Source organism: Ranitomeya variabilis, chromosome 3 (genome assembly GCF_051348905.1).
Source record: "Ranitomeya variabilis isolate aRanVar5 chromosome 3, aRanVar5.hap1, whole genome shotgun sequence".
NCBI lineage: Eukaryota > Metazoa > Chordata > Amphibia > Anura > Dendrobatidae > Ranitomeya > Ranitomeya variabilis.
In genome coordinates this window covers 424,388,632-424,402,143 of record NC_135234.1, presented here as the reverse complement: position 1 = coordinate 424,402,143, position 13,512 = coordinate 424,388,632, and the positions used below count along the sequence as shown (strand labels likewise).

General features: G+C 41.7%; 1 protein-coding gene across 5 annotated transcripts in view; it reads left to right on the top strand.

The window, feature by feature from the left end:
- Positions 1-13,512, top strand: part of ASL (argininosuccinate lyase) — a 70,580-nt gene that overhangs the window by 47,269 nt on the left and 9,799 nt on the right. For all 5 annotated transcript variants that reach the window (XM_077296376.1, XM_077296381.1, XM_077296380.1 and 2 more), the window contains 8 exons: positions 1,251-1,328; positions 1,486-1,563; positions 3,908-3,960; positions 6,735-6,797; positions 7,128-7,242; positions 8,057-8,141; positions 12,595-12,654; positions 12,896-12,979. In XM_077296376.1, coding sequence (XP_077152491.1) covers positions 1,251-1,328; positions 1,486-1,563; positions 3,908-3,960; positions 6,735-6,797; positions 7,128-7,242; positions 8,057-8,141; positions 12,595-12,654; positions 12,896-12,979 — 616 coding nt within the window. The remainder of the gene's footprint in view (positions 1-1,250; positions 1,329-1,485; positions 1,564-3,907; positions 3,961-6,734; positions 6,798-7,127; positions 7,243-8,056; positions 8,142-12,594; positions 12,655-12,895; positions 12,980-13,512) is intronic.

The window sequence follows — 13,512 nt, the reverse complement described above, 5'->3', positions numbered from 1 at the left end:
TGTGTTACCTCCCTTCAATAAAGCAAAAGTGACAGAAGTTGAGTAAAAGAGGGTGGGTGAGTTTTCTTCAGTTTCCTGTCAGAATGACATCAACTCTGCTGTGCCCAGGGTAAAATACAGCCAGAAACCGCCTGGCAACTGTTCCTCCAATCCATAAGATCCAGATTCACGCTGGAAAACCATCTTCAGGTATATATATTCTGCCCAGTAACCTGGGCAGTTTTCTCCCGCCCTTTTCTTGAACCTTAATGTAACTCAGAAGAAGAAAGCTATGGTTGGCAAACTTTTATAACAGGTTCTAGAAAACAACTCTCAGGACTATATTCCCATGAGCCCCCTTTTAGCCAACTATTGGGGGATTTCAAGAACTTTTGCAGTTGTTTTCTTACAGCACTGTCATCTCTGCTATACTGTCCTTCCCCTATACTGGCTGCCTGTGAGATGGAATCTGAACCACTGTGAGAGGACAGCTATGAATGTTTTTGTAATGAGACAAAGATCACTTCTGCTATACTGTGTTAGCTCTGCTGTACTGTGTTAGCTCTGGTGTACTGTTAGCTCTGCTGTACTTTGTTAGCTCTGCTGTACTGTGTTAGCTCTGCTGTACTATGTTAGCTCTGCTGTACTGTGTTAGCTCTGCTGTACTTTGTTAGCTCTGCTGTACTGTGTTAGCTCTGCTGTACTGTGTTAGCTCCGCTGTACTGTGTTAGTTCTGCTGTACTGTGTTAGTTCTGATCTCACTGCAGAGCTGTGTGTGATTATGAGAGCAAAGTGTCAGTCATTGCATGTCTCACACTGGTAACATCCCTTTTCATTTAAAATACGCTCTGAAGGCAGATTTCCATACAGATATGTCTGTTCATAGATCACAACCGCTCATTTGTATGTAATAAAAATGTGCATTTCTCTTGAATAAGACATCAGATTGCCGATATCAAGATATCATTTTATTCAGCTTCCTATAATCTACATGTCTATACAGGGATTGTAACTAACACTACTATAAAGACTGCTTTAGAGAACAGTAGCTGGGAATCTCTGCAGACCACTCTGACAAAACCTAGCCCATAAAGGAAGAAAACAGTGCCACTGGCCAGTAAGACCATGACACGACAGGAGTCTCTAAAAAAAGTTTTAGTTGCATCCTATTAAATATTATGAGATTATAATTTTTATTATTTTCAGTATTTATTTTATAGGTTTTTCTACGCAGCTCAAACATTTTGCTTTTCTTTTTTTTTTTAATACAGAGAGGTTGATATTTTATTCCCTGGGTATACTCACATGCAGAGAGCACAGCCTATTCGATGGAGTCATTGGATACTAAGGTATCGGACTGTTTTTCCTTAATCTCGGCTTCATACAACTCATGTGCCCCTCACCTGACTGTGTCTTTTCTTACAGAAGCCATGATTTTTAGTTACATTATATATATAATTCTAGCCATAATTAATATTGGTAATTATTTTTTTCCTTATTTCTCAGCCATGCTGTGGCATTATGTAGGGATGCTGAGAGACTTGGGGAGATACAGAAGAGAATCAATATTTTACCCCTAGGAAGGTAAAGTAATTATTATTACCGTACTATTATTTTGAATGAAATGCATTTGCAACCAAGTTAATCGTGCACCTTTACGCTATGTTCACACTAGGTGATTATTAGGGGGTTTTTTTCTGCAGCAAAACCTGCACTCTTGGCAGAAACTAAGCATCGTCAAAAACGCAGGTTTTTGATGCTTTTTTAGGATCCTAAAGTTCAGCTTTGCTTCCTTCTCAGAAGCATGAACACAGGTCACCAATGCAATGTTCATGAAAAATACACGTACAAATGTAACTGGGATACATGGGAAGGTCTGGAATAATCAGTATGTCTTTGGAATGTGGAATGAAACCGGAGAACCCGGAGGAAACCCACGCAAAACGGGGAGAACATACAAACTCCTTGCAGATGTTGTCCTTCTTGGGTTTGAACCACTTAATTAGAGAAGTTACCGTGTCCGTATAGGCTGATATTCCTGCAGAATGATTTTAACAGAAAAGGAGGTCCAACATGCTGCTAGGTGGATATCTAATAAAGGGGCCATTTAGTGTATATGTGTTGGCTAATAGTACTGTATAGTTAATAAATTTGGAAAGTGAAAAGCATTTGAATGAGACAAGACTTTTGTATGCTGTGGTGGATACTACTTCTGGAGGAACACAGACGATAAAGAGGGCAGCTTATTCGAGATCAGTACAGCATCCATCCCCTGTAAACTCAAGAGCTTTATCTGCCATAACAAAATAGTTATTTTTTTCTAATTCCTCTTGGCCTTATGTTATACACCTTATGTTGTTTCTGCACATCACTCTCCTATCTTTGACATCGCCATCTTTTGTGGGGACACATCAGGCAGTGCCACTGGCAGTTCCTAAATTTACATTGTTATCCATCTGAGAACACCACCCTGTAATGTAATCTTAAATTCTTATGCTGTTATGGGAACTCGCCAGCCGGTTTCCCTGAAATGCCTCCACCCTTCCGATAATTAGCGAGACAATGACAACATATTTTCTATGGAGCCTTAAAGGGGGGACCCCACGTCACTGACATTCAGTTTATAGGGAAGACACCACTTGTGAGGTCACCACACTCCAGCCCCCCAACTACTCTTCTCAGTCATCTGTGCCATCAATGCTAGTCATTCTGGGTTCTTAAAATAGGACACATTAGGCAATGTCACTGACATTATGGTTTCGAGCCCCCTGTCACATCATTCCTGTTTTCATATCATCATCACCCTAATGACATCATCATATATACTGTGGCCCTAAAGGAAGCCCATAAAGTTGTATTTTTGAAAAACCCTCTTGAAGAAGTCACTAGCAGTGGCCTCATCACGGCAGTAATGCTAACCCTTCTAACTCACATCCATTGCTACATCACTTGCTACATAGCATTAAATAGAAAGTAGGGATCGGCCACCCCTTATTCTGGTTGCGGCCGCTGCATCTATTGGGCAACGATGGGTCCCCGCAATAAATTTATTGGGTCAGCACTCAGGAGCTCTTATAATGTTACCAACCTTTCTGGGAACTACGTACAAGGTGTTTTCCCATGAATGACATTTAATCCAAATAAATGTCTTATCTCTGGTGGTAATCCCACCTGGGACCCATTTCTTTCCTAGCTGCCAAATTGATGGATTGGAATGGTCTATAATTCTGTCAGTGAATGCAGACACTAGGTTTGTCAACAGGTGTTAAACCACCAGCCAAGCCAGTGGTTTTTCATGATCAGACAGGGTGTGCTTGGTTAGGTCTCTCCCTATGTGGATGGGATACTCCTCCATTGCCTGTTCCTCATAGCTTCATCTATGCCTGATCCACTAGGTTAAATGTGGAATTAGTTCTTGTAGTAGTTAGTAGCAGACAGCCATATACCCCTTCATTTCAGCAGCTGGACATGCGTATACTGCCTGCTTTTAAAGCCCGAAAAGTCAAGAGCAAAAGCCATTGGAGAGACACTGACTAACAATGAGCCAGTGTCTAAGCCTCCCAAACCTAAGAAGCACACTAGGTGTGAAGTCACATCAGTAAAGCCATACTGTGAAAAGTAACCAAAGTCACCAAAGTGACATCCATAGTAGTTCAATTGACCAAAAGTTGGCCAGTTTTACAGCTAGTCAGAGATAGCAGTGAAAACCAGGACAATTATTCCCTGAAAAACAGTAGGAGAGAGAAGTAAAGAATTATAACTTCAGGATTATACTACATATAATTTTGCTATTTTTAATCAAGATTTTCATATTGTACTATTTTTTAATTTTTGATGCGTTGGATGATAACAAAAATGATTGCTAAGATGGACATACCTTTTTAAATAAGGATCGGTTGCTTATTCATTCTATTTTTTTCTCCTTCAGTGGCGCAATAGCTGGAAATCCCTTAGGAATAGACAGAGAACTTCTTCGTAAAGGTACAATTTTATTATTTTTTCTTTTATGTACAGTATAGATTTAGTGGAAACTGGATCACAAATTTTGATGGTCCTCCTGGCCCTGTCACAACAGCTAATAATATCAGATTTATTAAAATAATTGTAGATCCACATGCCTAATTATCTAAATAGTCACTTTCCTGGTAGTCTTGCACCCAAATTATTAGAGACTTTTTAGACTAATCCTTCTGTCAAACCATATACTAGTCATCAGTATGACAGTAGTCTATACTTAAGAAGCCATATTCCAGTCGCTCACCTATCTGCCCTGATTGCCATTATCCATCCATTTGTATCTTTGCCTCATAAAGGTGGAGTTCCAAAATCCAGTGCTTGCCTTCAGTATGATATCCACAATGGCACTTATAGTATTCCTTGTGTACAGAGGCTTACACCGAGGATAGAATTTCAAGCTGTCCCACTTTCTCCAGTGCGTTATCACTGGAGGAGCAGATTGACGTTGGAGTTGCAATGGTACTTGTGGTTTACCACGTTATTCTTCTGCAAAATAACATATAGCCGTAACACTGCAACTCTGGTTATTAGATAATTAAGTTTTTTATTTCCTTCATTAATTTGGCATTAAACGCATTGAACCATATTTCCTTCTATGTTTAGAATGCAAATCGTTCAGTCTCACTATTGAGGCCATTAGCGACAAAGTATTTAATTTAATTAGCCATATACTCTTTGCATGGGAAATGCATACTGAAAGCACAGCTCCAAACTATCAGCAGCATAGATGTAAACTAAAGGCTCTGGGCAGATAGATAATAATAATAATTTTTATATATAGATTAGCGCTTTATATTTGGCATCCCTTACGCAATAAGTGATTCTATTTCTAAGCTACTCTATTGATCATTGTTGTGGATACTGGTAACTAGTCCATGCTCTGACAGGAGGAGTAGTCTTAATAAGTTATGTGCAAACATGGGCCCCAATTCATCAAAGCTTTTACACCAAAAAGTGTTGTAAAAGCTTTTAAGAGTGGCAAAATGTTGGCGTCTTCATGCCAGTATCTCCCAGTTGCTGAAAAGGGTTGAGTTGAGGCAAGGCAGGGAGGGCGTAGTGGTGGGGTGACGCCACAGCTCGTCCAACTCATGACAGAAATCTCACTCCACCTCCTGACTGGATTGAGATTTCTGGCGTGGCCTACTGAGGCACACGCCACTCGTCAGACGCTCCAGATTTATGAAGAATTGTGCACCTTTTCATGAATCAGGAGCGTCTGACTCCACCACGTCCCCTCATCAAGACCGGATAGAAAATCGACAGCCTTTATGAAATGGGACCTAGGTGTTATAAACCTGAGATACTCAGCTTTATAATTTCTCTATAATCTCCTTTTTTATAAGTTAACAAATTTAAAGAATAATTATCCAAGCAGAATACTCTAGAATGCTTGGAATGAATGTAGCATCAATCAAAGCATGCGCTTTGCTTCGCTATTCTAACAGGGATAAAAATTCCCCCGTGTGCTGATCAGTGCAGGTCCCAGCGATCGGACCCTCACTGATCAACAAGTTATCACTTATCATATAGATATATGATAATGTGTTTTCCCCGGAGAACATCTTTAATTTAACAGAATCATTTCTAGTGTGGATCTGTGACCTCATGCTGTCCTGTCTGTATACTCTCTTTTGCTTCCCCCCTGCCCAGGAGCTGTGGTATGATCAGACCATGTTCCTGTACGGTCAGACACGGCCATTACACAGTACACAGCAGGGGCACATTTATAAGATTATCTCAGCACAGGAACATTTTTTTACACATCCAATTGTTGAACATATTTTTATTCCATGATCTATTGATTAAATGTATTTTGTTTGTGGGATAACCCCTTAAAGGGCCACTGTCACCCCCTCCAGCCGTTATAAACTAAAAGAGCCACCTTGTGCAGCAGTAATGCTGCATTCTAACAAGGTGGCTCTTTTAGTTTTAGGTTCAAGTATTCCCAAAATAAAGCGTTTTGATACTTAGCCACAATACCGGTCTCTAGCCAGGGAGGCGGGTCCTCACTCCCCAGCTTGAACCGCTACTCTGCCGTCACTCCAATCTTCATGGGCTTTCGGCACCGCCCCCTCAGCGCTGTTTACGTTTCAAAACCGGCACCTGCGCTGTGTACTACTGTGCTGCGCAGTAAGCTCTGGCCGTCTGACGTCCCAGCCAGGCTTGCAGACTGCGCCTGTGCGGGCAGTGCGGCCACCCACCTTTGGAATCCCAGCCCCGCACTGTGTTATGCATTATGCAGAGTGCGGGGCTGGGATTCACAAGCAGGGCGGCCGTACAGGCGCAATCTGCAAACCTGGCTGTGATGTCAGATGGCCAGAGCTCACTGCGCCTGCGCAGCACAGTAGTACACAGCGCAGGCGCCGGTTTTGAAGCGTAAACAGCGCTGAGGGGGCGGCGACGAAAGCCCCTGAAGATTGGAGTGACGGCAGAGTAGCGGTTCAAGCTGGGGAGTGAGGACCCGCCTCCCTGGCTAGAGACGGGTATTGTGGCTAAGTATCAAAACGCTTTATTTTGGGTATACTTGAACCTAAAACTAAAAGAGCCACCTTGTTAGAATGCAGCATTACTGCTGCACAAGGTGGCTCTTTTAGTTTATAACGGCTGGGGGGGGGGTGACAGTGGCCCTTTAAGGAATTAAATCAGCTCTTCAAGTGGTTAGCATTATTCACCTGCCATCTTTATGATAAACTGTGTTGAACTTAAAGAATCTAAATTCGTAAACTTATTATCGACAGAACTTAAATTTGACTCAATGAGCCTGAACAGCATGGATGCCACCAGTGAGCGAGACTTTATAGGTAAAACCAACACATTTTTCTCTAAAAATCTAAATACTTTAGATATACATATGAAATAGTTTTCTATTGGTTTAATTTCTGTAAGTTTGTAAAACAGGAGCAGAGAAGGTTTGTTCTGTAATATATACATATAAAAGGATCTACAGATGATTTATTGTGTAACTACCTCTCTCCATAAGACAGAGTGGAGGTCTCATTATGACAATGTATTACAAAAGTTGTTGTGCTTGTACAATTATGTTAGAACAAGTGTAGGAAAGCCACGGCTGACATACGCTGAGCCGCACGCTTTGCCACTATTCACTCAAAATACATCTGATTTGGTTTCAGCGGAATTTCTTTTCTGGGCCTCTCTGTGCATGACTCACCTTAGTAAGATGTCCGAAGATCTTATTATTTACAGCACTAAGGAGTTCAGCTTTGTTACCCTCTCTGACTCTTACAGGTTGGTGGTTTATACATAGCATACCATATTACCAGCACTTACCATTTTAAAGATGATCTGTCCTCAGGATGTGCTATGCAATCTGACAGCACCATAAGGTAGGGACAGAGACCCTTATTCCAGCAATTTACTGCTTAGTTTATTGGTTGCAGTAGTTAAGATAGAGTCATAGTGTTCTCTGATGCAGATCTAGCAGGGCTCAGATGTTGAGCTGTGTATAATTCCACCTACACCACAGCTTTCTGTGTACATTGTATAGTGAGAGAGGTGCTAATCAGTGCTGGGGGCATGGTTGGACTAGAAGGCACGAGGCCAGTTCTCCTATAGTGATAATCTCCTGCTGATTAAACACTGATTGTATTGAAACAGAAAAAGACAGTCGAGTAAGAGACACATCCCTGAAAATAATGGTTTCTGCTCCTACATTATGGTGCTCTCAGATTATATAACAAAAAATACTGCTGAAAAATTCCCTTAAAGACCTACAAACTGCAGTGAAATTTCTTTATTCTGCTATCTGGAATCGAGAAATTCTCCTTTATTTGTCTATTAGCCGGTAGTGCAGAAGACAGTGGAAACCCCCCTTGGTGACTGTTTATCCCCTTCTTAGGTACATTTTTTCGGAAACACTGCAGGGAATCAGAATAAAACATAGTTGCCTACAATAAGCGAGCCTGTCCCTGCCTGAAGTTTAATCAGCATGAATCAACTGACAGCTTCCCTTTAAGGAGATTTGACAACTTTTTAATGCTGTGAAGTGTGGTGCATACATCATAAAAATTAATACTTAAATTTTCATCTTATTTCTCCCCAGTACTGGGAGTAGTTTAATGCCTCAGAAGAAGAACCCGGACAGTTTGGAACTAATCCGCAGCAAAGCTGGACGTGTCTTTGGCCGAGTATGAGCAATAGACTTATCACTACAATATTTCTGTGTATAACCTTTACATAGTTGTGGTGGGACACATGCTTGCAATGTAGATACTACAGTTATTTTCATATAACACTGCATCCTTATCCTAGTTTCAATAATATATTGATAACCGTTGGCACACTCCTTTTTACATTCTTCCTACACTTATGTGCTTGGGTACTTTGGTTTCTTCTCTCACTCCTACTTATTGATAGATCAGTTGTCCTGGTGTATCTGTGCTAGACTGACTGTGAGTGGGAAAGGGGTTATGTGAGCTATTGCTCTTTGTGAACGGTGCCATGGAGTATATTGGCAAAATCTAACAGAAAAGAAGGATATCCTAAAGGGTCTGGCAACTTCCTTCTAATTCATGAATATTGATGCCAGTTGACAATCTTATAGCACCAGCTCACACAGTAGACTAATTAGTTAGCCCACCAGGACTGACCAAAAATTTCCTTCACTTTCATCTGCAATTATATGGCCTTTATAGGGAATGTAGTAGATAAAACTTGGCACTCAGGAGGTTTGCAATGGTGCTATACCAGAGCAACGTGCGTCGCAGCACCCATCGCTATAGCAAGACTTTTTACCCAGACACTCTGCTGGCAATCAGTTCTGATGAAGGTCCAAATGTAGAACTGAAACGTTAATTTTGATACAGATTGCCTATTAATGACATATTCCCTAAACAGTGTTGAAAACAATATGGCACTCCTGTAGGGTTCCAATCCGTAAATAGTATAGTAGACAAAACTTGGCACTCATAAGGTTTGCAGTGAAGGATAACTTGTTTAAAGGGAACCTGACACCTGGTTTGCCTGATACGACTTACAGTCACCGCCTTTGAGGGCTGATATACAGTATTCTATAATTCTGTATATCTGCCCCCAACTGGACCTGTAAGAGAAGAAAAATAACTTTTATTATACTCATCTTGGGGCGTTCTGGTCCGAGGGGTGTCGCTCTTCCTGGTCCTGCGCCTCCCATATTCTTATGATCGTCGTCCTCCTTCTTGTGTGTTTCTATATGGTTCGTGTGGATGACGCATCCCTATGTCATCCACACAGGCTCCCCGGCATCACGCTCCTGCGTATGCGCACTTATCTGCCCTGTTGAGGGCATAGCAAAGTCCTGCAGTGTGTAGGCTCTGGGCCTCTCTGACCTTTCCCAATGCCTGCGCACAAAATTTCTTTACTGTGCCCTGAACAGGTTAGAGAAGTACACCTGTGCAGGAGCGCGATGCCGGGGAGACTGTGTGGATGATGCAGGTATGGGTCATCCACAAGAACCAAGAAGGAGGAAGGCATTGCAAGAAGATGGGAGGCACTGGACCAAGAAGAGTGACACACCTCCTACCGGACCGCCCCGCACGTGAGTATAATAAAAGTTATTTTTCTTGTCTTCCAGGTTGGGTTGGGGGCAGATACACAGCACTATAGAATGCTCTATATCAGCCCTGAAAGGTGATGGCCACATCTCATATTAGCTAAACCTGGTGACAGGTTCCCTTTAAACAAGTTATCCTTCACTGCAAACCTTAAGAGTGCCAGGTTTTGTCTACTATACTACATACGGATTGGAACCCTACTTGGGCACCTCTTCACACTCCGGGAGTGCCGTATAGTTCTCAACACTGTATAGGGAATGCGTCATTGGAAAATGACCTAACCTGTAATATGTTTTATTTTATTTCTTCTTTGGCTCATTACTACCTATATTAAAAAATAATTTCACACTGGCCACTAGGCCTTCTACTGAAATCTTACTTCGGCTATGTGCACACGTTGCGGAATTGCCGCGGAAATTTCCTTGGAAATTCCGCAACTCCCTGCCATGGGAAATACGCATGCGGAATTGGCATGCGTATTCCCGCTAAACACTAGCGTTTTGCAAGCGTAATTAGCGATCTGTCGCATTGCTTGGAAAAATGATTGATAGGTTAGTCACACTTGTCAAACATAGTGTTTGACAAGTGTGAGCAACTTTTTACTATTGATGCTGCCTATGCGGCATCAACAGTAAAAAGATATAATGTAAAAATAAAAAATTGTGATATTCTCACCTTACGGCGGCCCCCGCAGCCTTCCTGATCCTCGCGATTCTCCCGGCAACTCCTGTTCCCAGCGATGCCTCGCGACAATGACCCCAGATGACGTAACATCTCGCGAGACCGCTAAGTCATCTCAGGTCATTGTCGCAAGGCATTACTGGGAACGGGAGCTACTGGGAGCATCGCTAAGGCCTGGGCTGGATCCGGGGGCTGCCAGAAGGTGAGTATATAACTATTTTTTATTTTCATTCTTTTTTTTATACAGATATATGGTTCCCAGGGCCTGGAGGAGAGTCTCCTCTCCTCCACACCCGGGTACCATCCGCACATGATCCGCTTACTTTGCGCATGGTGGGCATAGCCCCATGCGAGAAGTAAGCGGATCAATGCATTCCTATGTGTGAGGAATCGCCGCGATTCCACATAAAGACTGAGCATGCTGCGTATTTTTCCTACATGCGATTCCGCCGCGGAAAAATATGCAGCATTAGCACAGCATTGCGGAATCCCATCGAATTCAATGGGTTGTGTTGTGTATGCGTTTTCGTGGCGAAAAAAACGCTTCAAAAACGCATACAATCCCCAACATGTGCACTTAGCCTTCTTGTTCTGTACAGAATTTTCAGCAGTCTTCAGAATTATCATAACAGACAGGACTACAATGACAGGTAACACCTCTATGCACAGCTAATAACACAGGATCCACCATTCACAATAAGTGAATCCTCTCCCTCCCTTCCACAGTGATATTTGCCTAGATCAGCACATTTCCAGAATTGCTTCTATAAAAGTCAAGAGGCAGATTCAGCCTAGCGCTGCCTATGTCTATGTGGCTGCTGAAAAGAACAAGTATTAGTCCAGTATTGAGTTTAGTGGCCAGTGTGAAAACTGCCAGATTTCTCTTTTATTTTTATATACAGTGATGTGAAAAATAAGAATAACATTATGAAGGAAAAAAAAGTATATTTAATTTAAAAACCTGATAAAAAAATAGTAAATTTTCTGTTGACACATTCACTTTAATTAAATTGGAACCAAATAAGTAGATTGCGGAAGTGTAAAAGCATCATAATTTAAAGGGAACCTGCCATGTGAAATAACATGCAGATATGGGGCTAATCTGCAGGTTAATAGTGTTCTGACACCATGCGGTGTCCACACTGAGAGCCCCACTGCCAGGAGGAAATTAACTTTATTTCCCCCGGGAGTGTTCAGCTGCCAGTCATAGGTGTCGCGTCAGCACAGTATATTTCTGAGTATATAAAGCTACAGTTGTAACCACGATCCCAGCACTGACTGACAGCAGCTCACCATTAGGGCCTGCTGTCAGTCAGTGCCAGGGACGCGGTTACAGCCAGTTCTCTCTATACACATAAGGGTAACTGAACACGTTTCGGCGCCGCCCCTATGACTGTAAGCCGAATGCTGCCAGCGGGAATAAAGTTAATTTCCTCCAGGCAGAGGGGCTCTAAGTGTGAGCACTGGGCAGGTTCAGAACGCTATTAGGCTATGTGCACACGTTGCGGATTTTGCTGCGGATCTGCAGCTGCGAGTCCGCAGCAACTTTCCATGCGTTTACAGCACCATGTAAACCGCAATCCGCAGTGCCCATGCTGCGGAAAAAAACATGCGGAAACGCCTCGGGTTACATTCCGCAGCATGTCAGTTCTTTGTGCGGATTCCGCTGTGGTTTACGCCTGCTCCACAATAGGAATCCGCAGGTGTAAATCCGCAGGTGGAATCCGCACAAAAACCGCGGTAAATCCGCAGGTAAAACGCAGTGCCTTTTACCTGCGGATTTCTCAAATCCGCTGCGGAAAAATCCGCAGCGCTCCAAAATACGTGTACACTTACCCTTAACCTGCAGATTAACCCCATATCTACTTGTTAATGGGGTTATATTACATGACAGGTTCCCTTTAATCCAGATTATGTGTACCGCCAAAAAATTAGATATATTTTCTCATGTGCTTAAAAGGGCTTCAAAGCACATCAGACAGGTCAAAATAGAGCACCATCTATTAGGAACAGGAACAAGTTAATGAATTCATTATTCGAACCCTGAATGGCGGATTTCAGAGTCTGGTAACGTCATGTCACCATAACGTTTATTGCTGTAATTACGCCAGAGTCTGGGGTAGAAAAAAACATACAGTAATATATTCTTAGTAGGAGTATAATATATTGCCAGTATTATTTTCTCCCAAATCCATGATTTGGATATAGCCCTATTTCTGATTTCTATATATGAAGACCTAAAGCTCGCCCATCAGTGTGCCTCTAGGTTGACAAGTATCTTTAAGCATACACTGGATTACTCGCTATACTTGGGGAAATGGTTTGAGTGAAATATTCTAAACTTGTTATAAATGTATTTCTTTTCAAGTGCTCTGGTTTCATGATGACACTGAAAGGCCTTCCAAGTACATATAACAAGGACCTACAGGCAAGTATGACTTTAAAAAATTCTAAAGCATCCATTTGTAAATATGCCATCATTCACCATAATGCTCACCCTTTGTATGGAACACCTTATGGTGGCCATACATGTGCTTATTCCACTAAAATGTTATAAAAGCCATCTCTTTTAATACCTGATGACATGGAAACAACAGTACTTTTACTTACAATATTAATGGTGGTACAAATAAATTGGTTATTAAAAGCACGTGTATTTTGGCATATAGGAAGACAAGGAGGCCATGTTTGATGTCTATGATACCATATGTGCAGTGCTGCAGGTGGCATCTGGTGTGATTTCCACACTACAGGTAAATCTCTTGTTTTATCTGTTGCTTTAATCACGATTTTTATGTAAATAAAACGAGAGTTTATGTAAATTACTGATCTAAACTACAAGATATGTACAGTGGCATGTAAAAATTTGGATATCCCTGGTCAAAATTACTGTTATTGCGAACAGTTAGGCAAGTTGAAGATGAAATGATCTCTAAAAGGCCTAAAGTTAAAGATGACATTTCCTTTGTATTTTAGGCAAAACATTTGTTTCATCTTTTACATTTTAAAAATTACAAAAAGGAAAAATGGGCCGATGCAAAAATTTGCATTGTTAGTACCTAGTAGGCCACCTTATGCAAGTATCACAGCTTGTAAGCGCTTTTTGGAGCCAGACAACAGTTTTTGAGTTCTTCTTTGATCGATTTTCAGCCATTTTTCCTTGGAAATTCTTCTAGTTCTGTGAGATTCCTGGGTCATCTTTCATGGACTGCTTTTTTGAGGTCTAGCCACAGATTTTCAATATTGTTCAGATCAGAGAACTGTGAGGGCCATTGTAAAACATTCA